Below are 19,505 nucleotides of genomic sequence, written 5' to 3' on the forward strand. Positions count from 1 at the left end.
ACTGTGAGATTAAAACGGCACCATTTAATTTTCCAATAAAATTTTGCTTGCATAACTTATTTATATAATACATTATTGAACAATTAGTTATCAATTAAAACGTAAAATTCCATGTTAAATAATTAATTGTCTCATTAGATGATTAAATATATGAGGAGTATATAATCAGAATAATTTATCATGTTCAGCTGGTCACCAAAACAGGATTCTATCTTATTTCAAAAAAGTGAAGAAAAAAAAAAACATTGGACCTTTTTTTCAGAATTGATAACATTTTGCTTTCCACCTAGAAAGTTTTTTTCAGTTCTAATTGAAAGAAATAACATTGAGTTTTAGGCTTTATAGAGTGGACCAAAAACAAAGCCTTGTTTTAGCTTAGTAAACATGCAAATTGAAGCGGACAAATGGGTACGCCCCTTAGAAATGGGCAGTCGTTTGGGTTCTTTGTTAGGCTGCAATACCCGATACCTCTCTATATCTCTGAAAGGGAGTCGTTAGAGGGAAATGTTGGCCTGGCTGAACAGGCGAGGTGTTTTGTTCCCCTGTATGGGGATGAGGTTGCAGTGATAAGGATGAGGATTCTATGTCACTGTTATTTTGGGGAATCATCCACTGAAAATTACACGAAAATCTGAGATTATAAAGGCTTCAAGTGGTTGTAGTGCACCTCCTATTGTTATAACCTTTCTGTCTGAATCAGAAACATGCTGGTGTTAAGCAGAATACACTTTATGTCCTGACATTGCCAATAGCAGAAGTGACTCTTTGGGCATGTTAATTAGAAGCTCATTAAAAGAGCACACATAAAACAGTCTGAAAGAGATTAAAGGATCAGAGTTCATTCATATCCAGGAGATACAGGTTTTATGCCTTAAGAAGAACGAGTCTGTGTCATGCGTGCATCAGTTTTGGTGTGTCTTCTGCAATATTCTAGCCTTAATTAGAGAAGATAAAATTCACGACTGTTTTAGAGTTTTGTGCGAAGACAGGAAGTAGTGTGAAGCATTCCAGTCCCCAAGGAACCTCTGTTTTACTTTTTTCTGAATTTGTTAAATGAAAGTCATCTTGATTTTTATAAAGTAACTTTTGCACGTTGGAGTTGGAGGCATATAACCCTTCTCAGGCTGAGAAGGGTTATATGCCAAGGTCTACACTTATAGCCAAGGTCTACACTGAGATATCAGTGTAGACCTTGGCAGGGTTTACTGATTTACTTTGTTATTGTATAAATTTATAGTATTTTATAGTTTGCCTTGCTTGAAAATTGTTCACATCAAATGTCTATCTACTTATTTTAAATCTCCAATTCTAATGTAGTTTTCTATTTTTCTGTACTTGTATAAATGTTCCTGCGAGTCTGACAAATCGCTTTCTCCCATTTTTAGATGTGACCTTAGTCAGGGAGAGTGGGTGCGCTGTAATGAGTCCTCACAGAAAATGTGCCACTTTCCCATTTTCGATCTGAAGGAAGGAGCATTTTACCAGTTTAGAGTTTGTGCCGTAAATAAGGCTGGAGCAGGACGTCCCTCCAAAGCCACAGGGCCTGTCCTCATCGCAGACCCCCTTGAACACACCAGGACAATGGGTAACACCTACGAGCTGCTGCACTACATCAGGAATATATGAAATGATGATGTTGGTGATGTTTATATGATGCATTGACTGAACTGAATAAGATTAACCCACATTTCCCTAACTACTCACTTTGCTTATGCTACAATTTCCCCTAAGCTTTCTGATCTAGGTCACATGGATCATTATCTATGTAGCCAAATATAATATTGAAAGACAGAGTTTATTATATGCCATCTGAAAAAAAAATAATGTCCCAGAAATTGCCTTTTTGCAACTTCTGACTGACAATATTGTGCACCTTCATATTTCCATTGGGATTGGATGATACACACCGGTGTGCATTTCCAATTACACCATAAACAAAATCCACATTAAGAAAAAAACGATGAGAGCTATAAAGTTACAGTAGGGAGTCCTGACAAAACTGTGGATTACAGTAGTAGCCGTTCAAAATTTCCCCACTTTCCTTGATGGGTCCTTGGCTGGTCCCCTGCAATTCCTTTTAAACATCAATCTTTGTACTATATTCTTTCTGTCATGATTTGTGGAAACTAAGATCTAAAGAGAAGCGTTATCTCCTGGTCAGACCCTGTAATTTAGTGAAGGAGTAGAGTCAGAGTAAAAAATAAGAATGCCCAGGAGAAGGAGGAATCACTCCAGTTGGTGGAAGTTGGAGGGGATTTTGCTTGGAATTGCAGGGAAGTTGGCTGCCATTCGGCTGCCGTATGACTGGGAAGGGCCAATTTGAATGGCTGCTACTGTATATATGACATGTTTAGTAGGAGGGACAAATATCAACATAATGCTTTAGATTGAGGCACGGCTACAGCACTCCAATAACTTGAACCTGAACAAAGGTACGCAATGTCTACGTAGGCACAATTATCTGCCAAAACTTTATAAGAGATGCTATTTTGCTGCCTTTACTGCTTGCATTTTTTCAGTTTCATTTTTTTGTAGCATATTTCTTCCGGTACAAAATGGAGTCTAACATTTTTTAGCTATTAGGAGTTACTAAGGAGACAAGACTGGATGCTGAAAATTTTAAATGTGACAAAAGGCGATAATTTGGAGTGTCATTCTCTTGGCTGTCAAACCCAAAAGCACCCATTCAATTTCTAAACAGGATATACACGGTATGTACCTTCAGAAAAGAAACACCTGCACAGCTCTGGAGTCCAATATCAGCATGTTTTACAGCACCAAAATCCTTGCTTCTCACTCTGCGATGCTATGCCTGAATACTGCTACTAGGCCATGGAAACCAATTTGATGATGCTTTCAACACAGTAATTGGCAACCTATGACCTCTTACCACTGCACAGCTCAGGACATTTCACAAATAGACCCTCTGGAATACATAGCAACATGTGTAGTAAAGATATGTGAAAGGAAAGAAACTTCTGGAAGATTCTGCTAAAAAAAAAAGATAATGTTTATTTCTAGTTACTGAAGTTATGCATATTAATGGATTATTAGCAATATTTAATAATCAAGTAGAAACCCAATTAAACTTTTCTACCTTAAAGTTTGCCTTTAGACCTATTTTTCTGCATATTCAAAGAAGAAGCTTAATGCCATTTCATGTCTCTACAGCCTTCTAATTGCTTAAAAACCACTATATGTTTGGAGTTGAAAGGAATTCTGCCTGAGGCTGCAATTAACCATAAAACGTCAAACAATGTGGTCCTTTTGCTTTGTGTAGAGGCTTCTGTATGTCATCTTTCTATGCCTATTTGTTTGGGCTTGTGCTTTGTGTCTCTTGACATCTGCAGTGTGCTGCAGCAATCATCAGCAATGCATTCACGACTCCCTCCTGCTGTTTATTCACCTCATCTGCCTCAGTGGCCCTGTTATACCTGCAAAGAAATGATCAGTGCCAGGCAAAACAGATGCAGGCGTGCAGATTTAGATCTCATCTTCGCACAGCCGCAGGATTTTTTTGCAGCAGCATTTTAATGGCATCATTGAGAAGAATTTTGTTTCTTAAAAGATTACATAAATAGCTTTTTTTTTATATTGGATTCAGAGCAGGGGTTGAAAGGATGAATGAGATTTGTGTGTGTAACAACAATGACAAATGGGCTGTGGTCTTAAGGTTTAAGTATTTTCTTTCCTTTTTGTCTTGCTGTCTGATCATCTAACATTTGCATTTTTTTCCCATAACCCCAATATCTCCTTTCATTTACTTTCCTGTCTTCTCCTCTCTCAGTGGTCAAAGTTGATCGAGGAAGAACCATCACCATTACAAAAGATGAACTGGAAGGTGAGAATACTAGGTTCTTGTTTTAGGTATGATTCTGTCTCAATAGGAGCCTTTCTAACCCAGCATTACAGTATGTCTCACTGGAACACGCAGCGCCGCCCCCTTACCTGTAGGTTGCCGCAGGCTCATAGCCTTAAAGCATCTTCATATTATGTTTAAAAATGAGCTTCAGTAATTTTACAGCTGAAGAAATGAGCATTTGCTCCATTTGCAGCTGTGAAAAGAGGAAAAAAGTCCCCAGTGGTCTCCCAGTAAATGACCATAATGGCACAAGGTAGAGTGAATATCTATGAAAGAGGCCAGATAACCTTGACAGTGTACCTCACGTACAGAGATGTGTGAATGGTTAGAAGAAAATCGCGCCACCTGAAAATAACTGTCGCCTAAAGGATGCAATTGTACATTTAGATTCTGCTCTATTATGAAGCCCTAGAGCTGCATGCATTTACCCAGATGGTAAAGCTTTTAATGACATGACATCGGTAGCTAATGCTCAATCAAAATCAGCTTAAATAGCCTTCTCTTTTAGGGTAATTTTAGCATAACTTTTTTGTTTGGCATTTTTCTGTGCATATTTTTGATTTTTAACATGCTGTTTTTCTAAGACTTGACTGCTACTATATAGGATTCTGATTTATCTTTCATAATAAAGAAAATACAGTTGATACATTAATTGATTTATTGAATTAGAAATGTATTTGTTACATATAGTCATTTATCTATTTTGATAGTGTATGTTATTTGCGCAGTTTGTAATTGATATTATTTAACAAATCTGTCTAATGTTGGACTCCATGGAATTAAACGTTAAAAAAATTCTGTAGCATATTTTTATTTTTTGGTTGTCCTCCACTGTAGCAAATGTTCAGTGTTTATAAATGAGCCAAGTTTGGACCTGATTGATCTGCCAGTATCTATATGCATGACCACGGTACCCAGAAAAGAACAGCCTGGGTTATTAAACTAGAGACAAATCCAGAGAAGTAGAGCCTGACTGCAGATTCAGTTTTTAAAAAGCTTCTTTAAGGAACAGAGTTGTCTTTTTTGCTCAAACACAACAACAACCAGAAGCCAGACCTGCTTTTTTCTGTCTTGTGTGTAAAACTTTCTTCAACTCTTTCATTTCACTCTTATTTCTGAATCAAGCCATAACAAAGTGGAGGATTTTACTTTATACCCAATTAATGTTTTCCATAGTTATTAGAATTCGTTTTTATATAACAATATTATCATACATTTTATCATAGATTCTTTGCAGCATTTATGTTTAGAAAGTAAGGCCTCCTGACTTATGCTGATCAGTGAAATGTACGCACACAAACAAAAGATCATGTTATTCTACTAGACCAGGTCTTTTATTCAAATCATTGCTTTCCTTTAGCATTGGAGGGCTCCTCTCATCCAGCATGCAACCCTGCAAATTCTTCAAGTGATACACACAGGAACCTGCAAAGGTGCAAATGGAACAAGAAAAGTGATTTTTTTTTTGCCAAGACTTTCACAGTCCTTTAATGGCTTGCAGAGATCTTCATTCTTTGCTGACTCAACCTCTCCGATGTTATTTGGTACACTTGACATATAAGGAATGGAGGTTAAGCTGTAGCAGAGAGGGTTTGTGAGTGTCTCCCGTTGTGAGTGTCTGTCAGTTCCAGCAGACGCAACTTGAAGACTTTTAACAGGAGGAAAAGCTGTAACTTAGCCAACTCTGTTAATATTGACCTTGTTTTCTCTTGTTTTCATCCTCCTCCTCTGTTTGCTCTGCAGGTCAGGTCAAAGCCCCCTTTCCTCCCACTGACGTCCGCGCCTGCGAGCTGAGCAACACCTACGTGGTGCTGAGCTGGACCGAGCCTGAACCCCGAGGCAGGGAGCCGCTGACCTACTATGTAGAACGGGTCAGTCCGCACACCTACGCACAGAAAAACAAAGATTCATATTCTAACAGCTCTGAAAGCGGATCAGCTGCACTGATCACACCAACAAATATAATATTATAATAAGTGAGCCTTGGCTGCAAATCAAATTAATCAAGTTTCTAACAAACAGAAGCTTCGATTTGAAGAAAATCTGCACATTTTCACTTTCTGATTGCTTTTATTTCTTTTTATTCATGTTATGTTATGACTCAACAAGGGAAGAAGAGAGAAGAGCGTGTCAGACTTAGACCTTGAAAACTGCTTTTGATTTTTGCATGTTTCAGACAGAGGTTCTGCTTCAGTTAACAACGGTAATCAGTTTAAAAAACAGAAGAAAGAAGGAATGATGAGATTTAATATTTGCTATGAGTCACTCTTGTTCTTCATCAGTTCATTCGATCATTTATAAATCTTCAACACCGCCTACATGAAGGTCAGTAAATAACACTGGACATGCCCCCTGGTCCCCAATTTTTGTAGAAAGGCAGGAAAGACTACCATGGCAACACTCACAGTCATAAGTTTCTATTCCAACCTAATTACAAATGTACATCTTCAAGAAACATCTGGGAAACATAAACAGAAAGGCTTGGTTGCTAAAGTGCTGGTAAATATATGATCTTTCTAATTGATTATTGAGGGTAAAAACGATTCCATCCACAACAATATCAACAATATTGTTTAAATAAGAGAGGCAAAATTATTTTATTCCAAATAGATTACATCAAACTGTAAAGAAGATAAACAAATGTCTAGAAATGCATCCCAGGTTATGTTAGACCACTAATTACCTTTGTGTTAATATATAACTGTGCCTCCCCGTGATGAAATTTTGAACATCCAAATGGATGGATGGATCCAACTCCTCCTTTTTTACAATATATGTTTTTCAACTAAAATGTAAGATTTGCCTTGGCAACAGAAACACACAACAGTAGGACTGACCTTTTCTTTGATATAATAAGGAGCCTTGGCTCCTTCACATCTGCTCAGGCACAAAACATCTCCTGACTCCAATAATCAGAAAACTGCCACAGGAAGCAGATTTTTATTGTGGCTTTATAAGTTACTGAGGTAATAAAACTGTCAGATCCTTCAAAGGTACCTGAAATTACTAACGTTGGCAGCCTCAGTTCTGCTTATATAATGAAGGGAACATTCAAATATCCTTTTTGCCCTCAAGAAATCACTTAATAATAACTTCCCTTTTGGCATACCTCCTCTTTTGTTGGTATTTCTACCTTTTAAACAACAACTTAAAGAGGGAAATGTTTTATTCACATAAGAGCAATACGGAAATGCCAAGAGGAATATGAAAATGGAATTGTTTGCTATGGTTTAGGTCTCTTATTATACTTTTTCATTGATAAAAATAAAGAGGTAAAGATAATTATTTATCCACTCATTTACATCCTCTTTTCAATGTGTTTAAAGTGAACAATATTTTGTCTGTATATTATAAAAATATTTAAAGGCATGAATAATTTGAATGTCCTAAAATAGATCTAATATATCCATTGTTTGTTGTTTAATCCTGTTTTTCAATATTTATCTGCTTGGATCAGTCCTTGGCAGGGAAAAACAGCTGGGAACTGGCCAGTCTGGACATGATGGTGAACTCTCCCAGGTTCCCAGTGTTTGATCTGGTTAAAGACAAGCAGTACTGCTTCCGAGTGCGCTCCATCAACAAGTATGGTGTCAGTGACCCCTCCACTCCGAGTACACCTATTTCACTAGGAAAGCCGCAAGGTAGGAGAGAATTAATTGCGTTTTGAGGCTAAATTATTACTTTGTGTGCTTAAAGGTCAGGCACACTGTTAGGAATAAACCCCTAAATTAGCATTTAGTGTAATCTAGTGCTGTGCCTACAATAATCGTAACAAGGTTCCACTGTTTTTATTCTGGAATTAAATAGAAAGTCAGCACTTGTGGACTACTAAAAAATAAAGGAAAATATGTATTTCTGCAACACATGACAAACCATTCTCTGTTTTTGTAAAGCTTTGATCCGTCAAAATTAATTTCAGCCACCTATTATTGCCTGTTTTCTGAATCTGGTTTTTAAATTTCCACATTTACATATATGTCATTAATAAACTAGCCCCCTAAATACGCTAGCCATAGCCCTTCCTATTTGTTTTGTTTTTTGCTATGCCTGATGCATGGAAAACTTATTTAGGGACTCTCAAGCATCTGTGTGTGAAGAGTAACAAATAAGAATATTTTAAATTGGCTCTAGGAAAAATAACTCCTTCCCCAATCTTTGCTCTTTATCATTTGTCCCACTACAGAGTTAGATTTGTGACTCATTAATCAATCTTTATTAACCTTCTGTCAGTGAGCCCCTAATTTATTTATTTATTTATTTATTTATTTATTTATTTATTTGTCCTTTGAGTTAGTGTTAGTGTATATGTTGGTAGTTGTTAGGGTAAGGGTCTGGGTTAGGCCATATAAAATGAATGCAAGTCAATGAAATGTCCCCATATGTCATGAAAACACAGCTGTGTGAGTGTGTGAATCCGTGAATAACTGAATGTAGTGTAAAGTGCTTTGGTCAAGTCCTCTGACTTAAAAAAGCGCTTTACAAGTACAGGTCATTTACCATTTACCATCATGGGTAGATTCCATTGTAGCTGAGATCTTGTATCAGTTCATAAATGACCTCGAATTGTTTTGACTGATTAAACCTCATTTGTTTCCCTTCAGCTGTGCCGCCTCCTCCTCATTCAGCCATGGCCATTAGAGACACGGACACCTCAGTTCTGTTGCAGTGGCAAGAACCCAAAGACAAAGAAAACATCTTGGGATATTATCTGTACTACAGTGAAGCTGGTAAACAGGAGTGGAAAACTGTCAACAACAAACCTGTAACAACAACCAGGTAAAAAAAAAAAAATAGGACAACTTTTTAAAGATCTTAAAAATAAAAAAATCATGGTGATCATATAAAACAAAGAAGATTCCATGGATCATTTCCAGTGTCTAATCCAAACATATTTTGTTCTCAGGTTTACTGTTCATGGCCTAAAAACGCTGAAAGAATATGTGTTTCGGGTGAAATCTGTGAGCCGAGCAGGAAACAGCAGATATTCAGATGAGTCACACCCCATCATCGTCAAAGCAGCCATCAGTAAGTTCAAGGATTTAGTGATGTTGCAACAGTTGCAGGAATGTTAAGAATATGTTTTAATATTTCATTTTAAACTGTAACTTTGAATACTTGTTTTGGTTAAAAATATTGGTACTGAAATTATATTGCAATGTATTTATTTAACTTAAAATCTAGTAAAGCTCTTCCTTCAGGAAAATGTATTTTCATCAAAGAGAGAACAGGCTGGAAAATTCTTTTAACATTGGTACAGATTCAAGACTTTGTAGCTTTAGACAGAATAAAGACTTCTTGCTTCTTGGTATTCGTCCGGCAGTCAACCTGCTTGCTGTGATACTCTAATAAATTTCATCTCTAGTTATTATACTTTTGCTCTGTGTTTCTTCAGAGGTTCCCTCCTCTCCCTCTGCTATCACCCTACTGCTGTGCACAGGATCAGAGATGGTCCTCTCCTGGAGGGCTCCTTCCTATAATGGGGGAAACCATGTCCATGGCTACTACCTGGACCAGAAGGAGAAGGGCACCGAGACCTGGAGAGAGGTCAACACAAAACCTGCCAAAGAAAGGACGCTCAAGGTTGGTAATACAGTAGTTCTACTCAGAATTATTTCCTCTTTAAGAACCCTTGCAAAAGCTATTAGTGTAAATACATCTTTATGAGATTTGGTAGTTAATCTCTTAGTAAAGATTTTCTGAAGCTATGATTTTATATATATATATATATACAGTATATATATATATATATATATATATATATATATATATATATATATATATATATATATATATATATATATATATATATATATATATATATATATATATATATATATATACATTCACGCATCATTTTCTACTTATCCAATGCCGGGGGGCAGCAGTCTTAGCAGAGAATCCCAGACTTCCCTCTCCCCAGACACTTTCTCCCACTTCTCTGGGGGAGCCCAAGAGTGCAGGCATTGACTGTCAGCATTCCCAGGCCAGGCCCCCGGCCCTTCCCATCTGTTGATCCCCCTGCTTGTTTCTCCCAATACTCATGAACAAGACCTGAACATAAATTAACTTCTCCATGTGAGGCAGGAGCTATCTTCCAAACTGGAGGGGACAAGCCACCTTTTTTGTGGTCGAGAACCATCACCTCCGGTTTGAATACCTGCTTCATATTTAGCTATGAAACATACCAGGGAATGCCGTTGGTCTTGGGGGGGGGGGGGGGGGGGGGGGAACTCAGTGACTTCAGCCTTGGTCCTGCCTGGAGCATCAGCCATGTTAAGGGGATCCAAAAAATATTCCTTCTACCTTCCCAGAATGTCACAAACATGTGCCACAATTTTTCAATCCAGCACATTCTGTGACAAAACTTAGCTACTTTACTCAATAACCAATCAATTCAAAAGCCCTACCCTGAATGAACGGGTGATATAATCCCATAAAAATAATTTTGACAAGATTTAAAGTTGCTTCAAACCACCCCAGAGCCAAGATGCTGTATGTTAGCATATTCCCCACATACCAAGGGTAATTTTAAAAACACTTATTAACACTTATTATCTACCCATTATGCCAAATGTTGTTCAATTGCATTCTAAATAACAAAGTCTAAAGTATACACTATTTGCACATTCACAATCTGACAGCATAATTGGAAATTTCCACCAAGGAGATGATAGCTGACCTATGACAAAGACAAGTGCCTCTCTGCCGTTTCCATTGAGTCCACATCCAGGGGCCGATAGTAAACACCTCTGACCTGCTTCAGAAGGCCCAGTGAACTCTGCATTTCCTGAGATTGCTTATAAAAACTAACATTACATGTAGACTGCTGGCGCCCTTTTATTGGTTCTCTACTGAGAGCATATTGACCTACTCCATCTGTGTTTGCAACACCAGCTTTACAACTGCTCAGAGGGAAACACTCCTGTTCATTACTGTGGCCTGAAAGATTGATACCTGGACTCCCCCTATTCTTGAAAACCTTCACAGCTCCAACTGTTTCCAAAACGCCCATAACATCACAAAGGACACATTCGCCCCCCTCACCATGTTATCGTCGTGCAGATTTGATAGATTATTTGAAATAGCAACAAGCAGCAACAACGACAGTTTGTAACTGATTAGTTACCAGAGGGAGATGCAAAAGCAGAAACAACCATCTCATTATTTTGCATATCATATAAGTTATCTTAGCGCAGAATAACTTTTTCAATTTTGTTTTTCTCATGGCAATGCCAGTATAATATATTCTATTTTAATGTGTTCTGTTTTATTCTCTCAGTATATCTGGTCAAGAATAGCGAGATCCTCTCTGTGGAGCTACGCTTAATACATTGGTTACTTCTGATGTACAATCCGTAAATTTGTATATACATGTTTCATCAGGTTTGATGGTGAAGATTTTTATATTATCTCATATCAATGTGTAATTCTCTCAGTATACTCATACTCTCTTACCCTACTCTTACCCTAATTGAGGCTAAAATAAAAATTTTAGCTGAACCTGGGGCCTTAAGAATACATATAGAGAGCAGATTAAAATAATTATTAGAAATGGGTTTTAGAGGAACTTAGTAAACAAGCAGAATTAGGAAGGCCGGAATAAAGCCATGGAGGATGAAATCAGATTTAGAGTAAAAAACTATATTCTAGGTACTGTTCAATCTGTCACCTTAAAGTAAACAGTATGACATCTTTAAACCTCCCAACACATGGTTGTATGCCCAAACTGACAGACAAAACAATGAGAGCTTAAATCAAACATGTAGAAGAAAGCCCAGTTCTTAAATGAAAAATGGAAAAATGACAGAAAACTAACACCAGTCCCCACTGTGAAACAGTATAGAGTAAAATTATAGGCTTTGAGGTCAAAATACATGTCAGTCAATACATGAGTTAAAACACTAAATTTATTAATAATAATTCTTTTAAGTGAATCATAAAGTTTTATTTCCACTTTTAGATTTCTTGCAAATACCTGACAGTGAAAGTAAACTGTTGTTCATTAAATCCGCCTGTGTCACTAGGCAACCAGGCAGTGTCCATGGAGACTTAGAGGAGTAAAATCTGAATAGTGCTTCACTAAGAATACAAGAGCTCCATAATTAGATATTTCATAAACCTATGAGAGGTTGTTTTTATCTCCTGAAGAGAAAAGCAAGGACAAACCCAAATAAAATAAAAACTTCTGAGCACAACAACTGACCCCTGTTGTTCTGGACTGCAGTTCTCAGGACTGGAGATGTTTTTGTTATTCCAAAGTCTCTAATGAGAAAAAAAATGTTTCCCCTTTGGAATAAAATGAGACATTTTAGCAACATATTAAGGAGACGGAAAACTCAATCTGTTTCCAGGATGAGGTGCAGCCTTGCTTTGGATTGGAGATAAGCTCCTGATTGAGGCTTTTTATTGTGTACAGTAAGTCATATAAGGAAGCTAAAGTCATGGTTATAAAAAAAAAAGCTCATCCTCTGTCAAATGTAAAGTTTAAATGTAAACAGTGAAAACAAATAAGATAAAATATGATAAGATATGACTTTATTAATCTCACAAATTAACTATATTCTCTATTTTAAAGCAAGGCTCAGTTAGAAACAACTGCCCAAAGCGTGGATAATCTGGGAGAGAGTACTGCTGAATTAAGGAAGCTCATTACTTACCTGAGCATTTACACAATAATGGGTTTGATCAGCTGCTGCTTTTAGGACTCGTCTTGAGAGCCAAGGAGACAGAAATATCTCTTTGTTGTTCCCATACAGTTGAACGATCTTCCACCCAGAATTAGGATTGTCAATAACGTAATGATTTTGAATGACTTTAAAAGAATAATTTTTCAATTTGGCTTTTAATTCCATGATTATTTCTGATGTTTCATGAGTAGGAACGTCAGGTTTTTGTTGCTTGTTTTTGTTGATTTCATTGCTTTAATAGCTCCTATTCTGTTAGTTTTATTGCATATGGATGGATGGATGGATGGATGGATGGATGGATGGATGGATGGATGGATGGATGGATGGATGGATGGATGGATGGATGGATGGATGGATGGATGGATGGATGGATGGATGGATGGATGGATGGATGGATGAGATTTCTGTTTCTGTCTTTTTTAGATGTGTCTTTAGTTCGGCACATCCAACCTTGTCTGTATGCCAAGAAAGCAATTAAGACATTTGATTCAGGTGTGAAATGTTCTGGATCTTTCTTAAAGTTACAGGATGCAGGATTTTCCGTGATAAACTGTGGAACCATTGCTTTGGTGCAAAGTCTATTCATGTTTTAGAATAGTATATTAATGTCAATGCTTAAATCTAGACAAGGATTTGGCTGGGTGTGAAAATGTATGAACTCACTGTCACATCTGAGAGCTTGAGCTATTTTAAGAAGAAAGTATAGCTGTATCATTTTTCTTTTGCTCCTTATAACTATAAAATGCACTGGGAAGATCTATCAAAAAAGCAGCAAACAAAATACATCTAAAGGGATTGTTGCTGTTGTGTGAAAACTTCAAAGGATATGAGAACTATATAGATTCAGTGCATTGCTCTCTAGTAGGCTATAAAATGTGATTAATGATGAATCCAAAATGGGAAAAACAGGTTAGAAAAAGTACATGGTCAAGATCCGTGGATATGACTTAGACTGACTTAGACTTACACAACTTTTATTGTCTTTTTGTATACATAGTAAAATTTCTTTTTGTACAGCTTTCATGACATTTCTGTTTCCTAAAGGGCAGCAGGGATCAGATGTAAACATTGTGGGAGAAAAAAAACATGGTGCAAAAAAAGAAAAGTTTTTTTATGGAGGGAAGAGGAGCCCCAAAGATCTACTCTGTAGATTTCACTCATATCTGCATCTCACTCATATGTAGCTTATTACCGTAGGACTCCAAATGTAATCACCTCCCAGAAAACAACCAAGCAAAGGGTGTTTTACAAAAGGGACAGCTGAATGGAGCAGGTCAGTTCATGCATCAATCCATCAGATGGTCCCAGGGCAGAGTGGATATATAGTCCCTCCGGCAGGTTCTGGGTCTTCCCTGGGATTTCCTCCAATTGGGACATATCTGGGAAAACCAGGAGGGATCCAGACGAGGTGCAAATAAACGTCGACTTTTAAGGCAGAGAGTCAGATGCTCTACTTTAAGATCCTTAAAGTAGAAATTCTGAGCTCCTCTGCCATCTGTAAACCTGATCTGTGTGTAGGAATATATTGTATACAAATGAATACTAATCCAAAAGTAAGTACTTACTTTTTATGTAAAGCTGCTGAGATCATACTTTTATTTATAGTTTGATCTCATAGTTCAACTTTAATAACTTGCAATTAATTATTTTTTATAGCCTATAAGGTCAAAAATTTAACAACCCACTAATTTTAGAGAAAAGGGGTACCATACAGGCCTCCCCCATAGGATTGTCTACATTAGTGTTGTAGGAAAAGTAGTATAAGTTTAACAGCCCAATTTATGTAGTGGCAAAGCCTTTTTTTTTTTTTTTTTTTTTTTTTGAACTTTTTATTTTCAATAACAATTTTTATATCAACACATACATATGTCCTTCCATGTCACATCTCACAATTCACATCTTAATATCTTCTTAGATCATTTTAGACCTTTCATTTACATCAGACATATAGGCTGTCTATTCCAGCTCCGTTAACAGTTATCCAGGTGCTATTGAAGGAGAAAATAACAAAAAGAACCTCCAAGAATGACAAATAGAGGTGCATTTCCTTCAAATAAACACTAGCCCAATTAAGAGAAACCCATATTCATTAATAACATTCATGGATGTATAAGTCACTATGATTAAGGTGAAATGTACAACAGTAGGCACATTGGGAAAACAAATTAAAGTAATAAAAGCACACAATACAAGATAAAGTCAAGACACAATCACAAAAAAAAAAAAAAAAAAAAAAAAAAACAAAGAGGTGTCAAGGTCCCAATATGAATTTAGCTATAGGTTTCCACTTAGTTTCAAAGGTCTCCAGCTTAAATTGTAGTCTTGATGTTGTTTTTTCCATGATGTAGACTTTTCTGATTCTATCTCTCCACTCTGTGATACTCGGAGGTTGTGGCCTTAACCATGCAGATGTTATACACTTCTTCGCAATCAGGAGCATGACCCCGATCAAGTATTTATTGTCTTTATTGGTCAAGTCCATGGGAATTATTCCTAAAATATATACAGATATATCCAGATCTAAATAAATGTCTAAAATATTTTTTATATCTGTTTGCACATTTTTCCAAAACTTTACCACCTTTGGACAATCCCAAAATATATGAGTAAAATCCCCCACCTTTCCACAGTTTCTCCAGCATAGCCAAGATGTCCCCCCATATTTAGATGTAATAATTGGAGACCTAAAGTAACGCATCTTGACTTTCCAGTCAAATTCCCTCCATGTTGGGCTGTTGGTTAATTTGTGTCCAAAGCTGAATGTTTCTTCCCAGTCTTCATCTGCTATTATTATATTAGCCTCTAATTCCCATTTCTCCTTAATCCCCTTGTTATTGATATTGGATTCATATTGTAGGCTTTTGTATAGTTTTGAGATCATGGCTTTTTTTGATTCACCTTTTGCTATTGATAATAGAATTTCTTCCGTCTTGGTCATGTCTGTTGAAATTTTCTGCCATTCACTATGATTCTGAAGGTAATGTCTGAGCTGCAGATATCTGTAAAAATCATTTTTTTGTAAGTTAAATTCCCGTTGAATTTGTTCAAAAGATTTCATTGTTGACCCTTTAAAAAGCTGTTCTATAAATACCAGTCCCCCTTTCGTCCATTTCTCAAACCCTGTGTCCATAGTAGCAGGGATAAAGTCTGGAATCTTGGTGATTTTTACTATTCTTGATATAGAGTCCGGAAAGTTAAATTTTTTCTTTATTCTTGACCAAATATTAATTGTTTCCTTAATCCAGTAATTTTGAATCTTGAGATTCTTTTGAACCCGCTTTGTTGTGAAGGGCAGTGTATCTAGGGACAGATTTGGGCAGGCCCTTTGCTCCATATTTACCCATATTGTCTCTTGATTCTTTGCTAACCACAGGGCTATGGCTCTCAATTGAGCAGCCCAATAATAGTTCTTTAGTTCAGGTAAACCTAGCCCTCCATTACTCTTTGGGGACTGGAGTATTTTAAGTTTAATTCTTGCTTTTTTATTTTGCCATACAAACTTTGATATTCTTTTATCCATTTCTTTAAAGAACGAGTTGGAAGAACAGCAGGTCATGTATTCAGTGTTAAAAAAAGAAAAGCAATCCCCTGGATAAGACAAAGGTCTTTCATTCAATCAAGTGTAGCCTGATTGCCCCCTGGTGGCAGAGGTTTTATTGAAGCACACTGTGTCTTGCTTCTTCATCCTCGACTGTACATCATTCTGACTGATTGTTGTTCAGTTAAAATGTATCATCAGGAAAAGATTTGTGCCAAATGAAGAAGGGTGCAGGTGTGATGTGGCAGCTTTCAGATAGCGGCTGCTGCTGTTATGAAAAAGCTCACCTCTGCTTTGGTCATTTAGTTGCCTGGAGATAGGCAGAGGCAGCAGAGGTTCACAGCTGTTCACAGAGGCGATAAGGCCCTTAGAGTCTAAGTGGCTGTGAATAGTAGGATCAATGAGCTGATCAATAGGTCTGGATCCTCTCTCCATTCAGAGGGTGTAACGTCTCAGGAGCTCAGAAACATGTTGCAGATCCATCAGAGCTTAAAACTTGAAAACGGTATTTTAAAATCAGACAAAATGAAGGTTTGTAGGTGGAGAATTTTTTTTTTCCTGATTGGACTTTTGCATTTCAGTTGAACACATTTTGATCAAGATCAGTCAAATAAAAAGCTTTTTTAGGGCTATTAAAATCAGTTTTCAAAATTGACTTTGACACACTGATTTGTAAAAGAGTTAAAGATTAAAAAAACTATCTTATGGTTATTTGTGATTAAAATTCTTACAAATTCAGAAACTAGGCAAAAATTCTATGCTTTTTCTTGGTTCCATTTTAAAATATTAAGATAAATAAACCCAGCTTGAGTTTATTTACAGTTTTAAAACAGGAATATAACTCATCAATCGGATCAAAACAAAGTAAATTAATATGCTTAAAGATTGAAAAGAAAAGAAAACATTTGGAAACTAAAATGTGTAATGATTGTTATAAAGGCAACAGAGAGAATAAAAAACAACCAAAGTCAGATTCAAAGCAAACTAAACAAATTGTGCTAAACACATTTTTTTTCCACAGAGATCATTTGTGTACCTGCTGTCTGGGAGCAGTGAGATCTGGTGGGATAATGGGGAACATTTTGTTCTTTGAATGAAGACGAGTCGAGGCCATTCAGGCTTTTAAATGTGATGAAGATTTTAAAACCTATTCTAAACCACAGAGAGCCCAGGTGAAGAGGCTATAGTGGGGGAAATGTGATTTTTCATGGCAATACAAGTCATCACTCTGCCTGCAGCATTTAAGATTAACTGGAATAAATAGGAGGACTTAATTCGACTCCAAAATAAATAATTGATACAGTAGTGCAGTTAAATACGAGGAATGCATGGAGTTGCATTGCACTGAGACAGGCTAGTTTTATACAGATAAGTGTATATCACTGATGGCAAATATTTTACATACTGTGAACATTTTTCTCACTCCTCTAAAAATATTTACATCCAATGAAATTCATCGGCATCTTTTAACAGCTTATCTGCTTTGTCCACAGGTTTCTGGCTTGAAAGCTGGACATTCATACCAGTTCCGAGTCTTTGCTGCTAATGCAGCCGGCATTGGGAAGCCGTCTGACGCCAGTGAAGCATTCCTGTGTGAAAAGTGGACAATGCCAGAACCAGGTGGAGGTCAAAGCTTCATAAAATCCAGAAAAGAAATGCTACTAACTAAATATCTCCTCACCTGAAAGTTCAACAGTTGCATTTGGCAAATAGAAAACTATACGTTGAAAATTATTTTAAAAAAACATGTCTTCCAAACAGAAGTTTTTGAAAAATCCTCAATTTAAAAGAATAAATTGACCTGCAGTTAGAATGTGCTGTTGTAAAGAAGGATGAGTCCCTTTAATCTAGAAGTAGTCAGCCTTCTTAGCTAGTGAGTTCTGCTTTAAAATTGAATCCTGCAACTACATAGAGCTAAAGTCTTTCCTCTTAAGGACACAAACTTTGCAGCAGTTGGGGCCATAATGAGGTACGTTTTGAACATCTGTACAAAAGATTGTCCTGAAAGCCAAAGCTGAAATCCACCACCAGCCTGCTTATATTTATTGTTCTTAACAATAAATACATGAAATCAGCCAAAATGTGATCAGAGAGACTAATGCTGGTTACAATTTGTTTTTGCTTTTTCAATGCTTTTGGGAAATGAATGAAAAGTGCTGCACAATGGTGCTTATAATGTCATTATCTTCCAGGCTGCTGTTGTTGTTCAGATGCATTTTGTCCTCTTTGGGAACTGGATTTGATCATTCCTGAGTGAAACCTTCCCCAACAACCCAGAAGTGATTTACTGATATGCAATCTTTATCTCCAAAATGAAACACCACATTTTCACAAGGCAAAAAGCATTAGTTGCTTAGGATCAAACATTGTGAACAATGGGTCTAAACCCATTAAAAACCTCAAGATATGATTGGGGGGAAAAAATCACAAATTTTGACAACATTTATGTTATGATAAAAGAGGGTTGCTATGAGTTATGCATATTACGGCCCAAAAACTCCCTTAAAGTATGGTATATTGTAAATATTGTTGCTTTGCATTAAACTAGACAACTCATCTTGAATTATTTTAAAAGTTTTTTACCAAAACATCAATTATCTAAAACTAAGAGCATATTTCCTTTAACTGAACCTGTGAAAGTTGCATAACATCTGCTTCTTAAACTAGTTTTGGACTTTAAACTTGCACTAGCAAAAGTGATAACAACAACCACAAAATGTTGTTAGATTAAAGAGGAATTCCACAGTTAAAATCAGCCATTCCAAAGTGTTTAATTTACCTAAGAGCTTTGGGAATTTGAGCATCCGTCAATATTCTGCTACCCTGCAGTTTCTACAATCTGTTTATCGACCCCAGCTGCGTAGAGAGGGGAGATAGAAATAAACACCATCCATCACCTGCAGAACCCATTTCCACTTGCTGCCATTTTTACTTTAATTTAAACTGCACCTCTAATAGTGTATGTAGTTTCCTCACAGCAAAATAAACAGGTCAGTATGAAATACCAGGATAATAATATGCTGTTTACTTATTGCACCATTAATGCACACAGTAATAGTGGAGGTTAGAGGTTAAGTGACTAGTAAATTTGTTAAAATAACAGCCTTGAGTTAGAATTAGCTGTGGCTATTTATCACGCTTTGCTCATGTGTGATTTGTTATTGAATATCATGCTAGTAGGCGATTTATAATGAGAGACAACCATTTAACACTAACAGCACATTATTAAATAAAAGGGTATAGGCTTTATATTTGTAAACATAAACTATGATTTCAAAATAATGTATAATTATTTAAGCCACTCTTGACATAAGCATGGGAAATTATTATGATTTATCTAGTGGGTCTGTTAATATTCTAATTAAAACAATTTTAGGATATTACAACTTGTACATAGAGCGTATGGAACTGACATCAG

At 36.6% G+C, this 19,505-nt stretch overlaps 1 protein-coding gene across 2 annotated transcripts in view; it reads left to right on the plus strand.

Annotated features, from left to right (window-relative positions):
- myom3 (myomesin 3) overlaps positions 1 to 19,505 on the plus strand; it is a 76,030-nt gene that overhangs the window by 36,584 nt on the left and 19,941 nt on the right. For both annotated transcript variants that reach the window (XM_038276346.1, XM_038276347.1), the window contains exons 12-19: positions 1,386 to 1,585; positions 3,788 to 3,841; positions 5,606 to 5,733; positions 7,320 to 7,503; positions 8,464 to 8,638; positions 8,766 to 8,887; positions 9,255 to 9,442; positions 17,581 to 17,707. In XM_038276346.1, the coding sequence (XP_038132274.1) occupies positions 1,386 to 1,585; positions 3,788 to 3,841; positions 5,606 to 5,733; positions 7,320 to 7,503; positions 8,464 to 8,638; positions 8,766 to 8,887; positions 9,255 to 9,442; positions 17,581 to 17,707 (1,178 nt within the window). The remainder of the gene's footprint in view (positions 1 to 1,385; positions 1,586 to 3,787; positions 3,842 to 5,605; positions 5,734 to 7,319; positions 7,504 to 8,463; positions 8,639 to 8,765; positions 8,888 to 9,254; positions 9,443 to 17,580; positions 17,708 to 19,505) is intronic.

The sequence above is a fragment of the Cyprinodon tularosa genome, unplaced genomic scaffold (genome assembly GCF_016077235.1).
Source record: "Cyprinodon tularosa strain WSP-4 unplaced genomic scaffold, ASM1607723v1 ctg124, whole genome shotgun sequence".
Lineage (NCBI taxonomy): Eukaryota > Metazoa > Chordata > Actinopteri > Cyprinodontiformes > Cyprinodontidae > Cyprinodon > Cyprinodon tularosa.